Source organism: Chenopodium album, chromosome 1 (assembly GCF_948465745.1).
Source record: "Chenopodium album chromosome 1, dcCheAlbu1.1, whole genome shotgun sequence".
Classification (NCBI taxonomy): domain Eukaryota; kingdom Viridiplantae; phylum Streptophyta; class Magnoliopsida; order Caryophyllales; family Amaranthaceae; genus Chenopodium; species Chenopodium album.
This window is the reverse complement of record NC_137834.1, coordinates 78,030,765-78,034,288: the sequence shown is the minus strand read 5'-3', so window position 1 is coordinate 78,034,288 and position 3,524 is coordinate 78,030,765. Positions and strand designations below refer to the sequence as shown.

Genomic DNA, 3,524 nt, shown 5'->3' with positions numbered 1-3,524 from the left:
CCGACCTACAAAGCAGCTCTTGATTGGGCAAGAGAGATTGCCACTCCATTAGGATTTTTTTTAACAAATTCATCGTATAAGAAACAGAGAAACGGGCTTCCAATTAATTATATGAAATTTGATCGAGGGGAGAGGAACAGAGGGGAAAATCGGGATAGAGAGAATGCTATACGCAAGAACACGAAGAGTAAGGGTTGTAAATGTACGTTTCAAATCTCGGCTCGATGTTTGAGGGACATGGAAGGATGGGTCCTTATATCAAGAAAGGGTTTAAAAGGCATGCATAACCATCCGCTCATGGTATATCAAGAGGGTCACCAACAAGTTAGTGGTCTTAGTCCAGCTGCAAAAGCACTTGTTATCGACATGACTTCTGCTGCAGCCAAGCCCCGTCACATTATGGCAGCCGTGAAAGAGAAGTTCCCGAACGAGAACCCTAACAAGAGACATATCTACAATGTGAGAAATCGTGTTCGGCTAGATGCTTGTGAAGGTCGAGATGTTGCCCACCAATTTGTTCACTTAGCTTGGCAAATGAGCACAAGTATGTCACTTGGATAAATGTCGACCCGGATACCCGTGCTATCACCCATGCTTTTTTGGCCCACCCAGAGATGGCCAATATGCTACGTACATATCCACATGTCATTGGGATGGATTCTACTTACAAGACGAACAGATATAACATGCCATTCTTCGAGCTCGTTGGTGTCACGCCTACAAACCAAAACTTTCTGATCGGATATGCTATATTGAAGAGTGAAACTTATGATAGCTACAAGTGGGTTTTGGAAAGATTAAAGTTGTACATTGGATATGAGGTGGCTCCAAAATTTTTTGTAACTGATTGTGAGTTGGGGTTAATGAAGGCATTGAAAGAGGTCTTCCCAGAGTGCGCGCATTTACTATGCGGGTGGCACATTAACAAGGATGTGTTGGCAAAGGCGCACTATTTGTGTGGGAAGGATATGGTAATGGCCGAGAGATTTCGAAATGGTAGATGGAGAAGAGTAATGTGTTCGACCACTGTTGCCGAGTATGAGTTAGAGTTGCAAACTATGAAAGCGGCATGGGGAGCATCGAACCCACCACTGGTGAAATACGTTGAGGAGCAATGGTTGGTCCACAAGGATAAATTCGTACGTTGTTGGACGAATTTGGTTATGCATTTCGGCAACGTCAACACATGTAGAGTAGAGAGCCAACATTCCGTGCTTAAACAATGGTTCGACAGTTCTACGGGAGCGTTAGACACTATCTTCCGCCGTGTGCATAGCAATATTGAGGGTATGCTGATCGAGATTCATCACCAATTAGAGGACTCGAGACGGCGAATGGGTTCGTAGCACAACGTCATGCCTTTACTTCACCTTAACGGCTTTTTTTCATTTCGAGGTCTTGATATTTTACAAGGAGAGTTAAGGAGGATGAGAGAGCTATCTGATGACGTGTTTGATAGGTGTGGGTGTGTGTTGCTGACGATGCATGGTCTCCCATGTGCGTGCACCATGTGGACAGCAATTTGTGCTGGCACTGGGTTGTATTTGGATCAGGTCCATCCATTTTGGAAGACCTTAGTGATCGGTGATGGCGTTGATATTCCTGTTTTTGCTGAGGAGTCAGAGCAGGATGCATCCTTGTTTAGGTCTTTGGTGGATGAGGTCTTAGATCGTGATCCGAGCTTTATGCGGGGTGTCAGCCGGGTCCTATTTGAGGAGCTACACCGAGATCAGACAGATTTTACGGATCCAGAGATCAACGAGACTACAAGGCCGGGGTCGGCCACCGACAGGCCAATGGTTTATGTCTACTAGACGTAATCGTAGCGGATTTGAGCATATTTTGGGTTCTCGTGGCCGTCGAGGTGGGCATAGGGGTGGTCGTCGTGGTGGTCGTAGACCACCCATTTTTACACCTTCAGGTTCATTGTTATTCTTTTTGCTATTGTTGTTGTTATTTTTTCTAAATTTTTCCTAACTTGTAGGGAATGATTTGAACTTGGAGGAATTTACATATTTGGACAAAATTCCAGCCTTCATGCTTCCGTTCTTACAAGGGTGGAGTGATCCGCTTGGTGATGGAAGCTGCGGATTCGATGTGTTGCCGATTTCTTCATAGGTAACCACAATGAATGGATGTTAGCTCGACGTTCGATTGCAAATGAGGTTGCTGCTCACCGCGACATTTATTCTCAAGTATACACTGCTGGAGAGTTAGATGGAGCAATACATCGTATCACATGGACTGGAGGGAGATGCGGCATGGACCATTGGATGATTGCTATTGATGACTTGTTTCCGGTTGCCAACTTTTATAATGCCGCTGTTATGTGTTTTGGTATTGGTAGGGACGGTTGTAGTGTCTACCCATGCCTCACTGTACTACCTTGGATTGCTCCATCAACTGCCACTGGTCCGTATAGGGAGTTTTGCATACTATCATTAGGGTGGCATTTCGTGCGATTGGAGTTCGAAGATAATTTGCCAGTTCCTCCTATTGCTACTCCTTGGTTCCGTATACGTGATGATACCGTTATAGGTTGGGAGGATCGATATCAAGATAGGCGTGCTACATGGAAAAATCTATCTGGTAGTGAATGATGTTAATAGGATATGTATTGTTTTCCTACTACTTAGTTTGAAATACTATTATAATAACATTTAAAACATGACATTGAATCTAATAATTGTTTGCTCCAAATCTAATAACACTTAGAATATTAAAACTCTTAAAATTGCATCAAACCACCAAATCTAATAACACTTAGAATACTAAAACCAAATCTAATAATATAATAAAACATATCAATCTTCTAACATGGCATTCCACTCCATGATTGCTTCCTGCGCCTCGATCACCGTGGGGGTGATGTTGCCTCCCTGCTCAGCTATGAACTTGCACAATGGAGACATGAATCTTTGCACCCACTACACAAATGAAATTAAAAATTTAATTGAGTCAAATTTAATTAAGATAATTGAATTAACGAAGGAAATGAAATTAAATACTTAAATAAACTTACGTAATCCACGTTTGTCCTATCGGGTCGAGGTGGTGGGCGAAGCACTTCATCAGTACTCATAAGACATGGATGTGAGTACGTATAGAACCATTCCAAGTAATCATCAGAACAAGTAGGCTCCTCGTCCAGCAACGGCAAATAATTCGATAAGGGTATACAATAAGACCCAGAGTGAAATATGTCCCAGAACTGAGGTGCACTTGCGGAGCTAACCACGTAACTCCGCGTCTCATACCCTGGCCGGTAAGCATAATCAGGTCTAAGAATGGGATGAGGAATCTGCTGAACATATCCAAGTTGCGGCCCGACCATCAGTCGGTGCTACGGCTAAACAGCCCTGAATAGGTCGAAATGCGGGAAAATACTCGTAAATCCAAGACTGTAGCAACGTCAAACACCCGGCAATCTATTTGCAATCTATCCGCGAGGCAATGCCTAACTGCCGATACAGATAAACAAGGGTAGCTGAACCCCATGAATAATGAGAAAGTCGAGCATCCTC

General features: G+C 43.5%; 1 protein-coding gene across 1 annotated transcript; it reads left to right on the top strand.

Annotated features, from left to right (window-relative positions):
- The first annotated feature begins 614 nt into the window (after nucleotides 1–614).
- On the top strand, nucleotides 615–2,118 carry LOC145635963 (PKS-NRPS hybrid synthetase cheA-like). The gene is made up of 4 exons (XM_081687385.1): nucleotides 615–1,287; nucleotides 1,396–1,777; nucleotides 1,827–1,921; nucleotides 1,985–2,118. The coding sequence occupies exons 1-4, from the start codon at nucleotides 615–617 to the stop codon at nucleotides 2,116–2,118; spliced, it is 1,284 nt and encodes a 427-aa protein (XP_081543511.1).
- The last annotated feature ends 1,406 nt before the right edge of the window (nucleotides 2,119–3,524 follow it).

Coding starts and splice junctions, on each gene's coding strand:
- LOC145635963 (XM_081687385.1), top strand. CDS start 615: ATGGCCAATATGCTACGTACATATCCACATGTCATTGGGATGGATTCT. Junction 1,288..1,395: donor TGTGCATAGCAATATTGAGG/GTATGCTGATCG, acceptor TTTCATTTCGAG/GTCTTGATATTTTACAAGGA. Junction 1,922..1,984: donor ACCCATTTTTACACCTTCAG/GTTCATTGTTAT, acceptor CCTAACTTGTAG/GGAATGATTTGAACTTGGAG.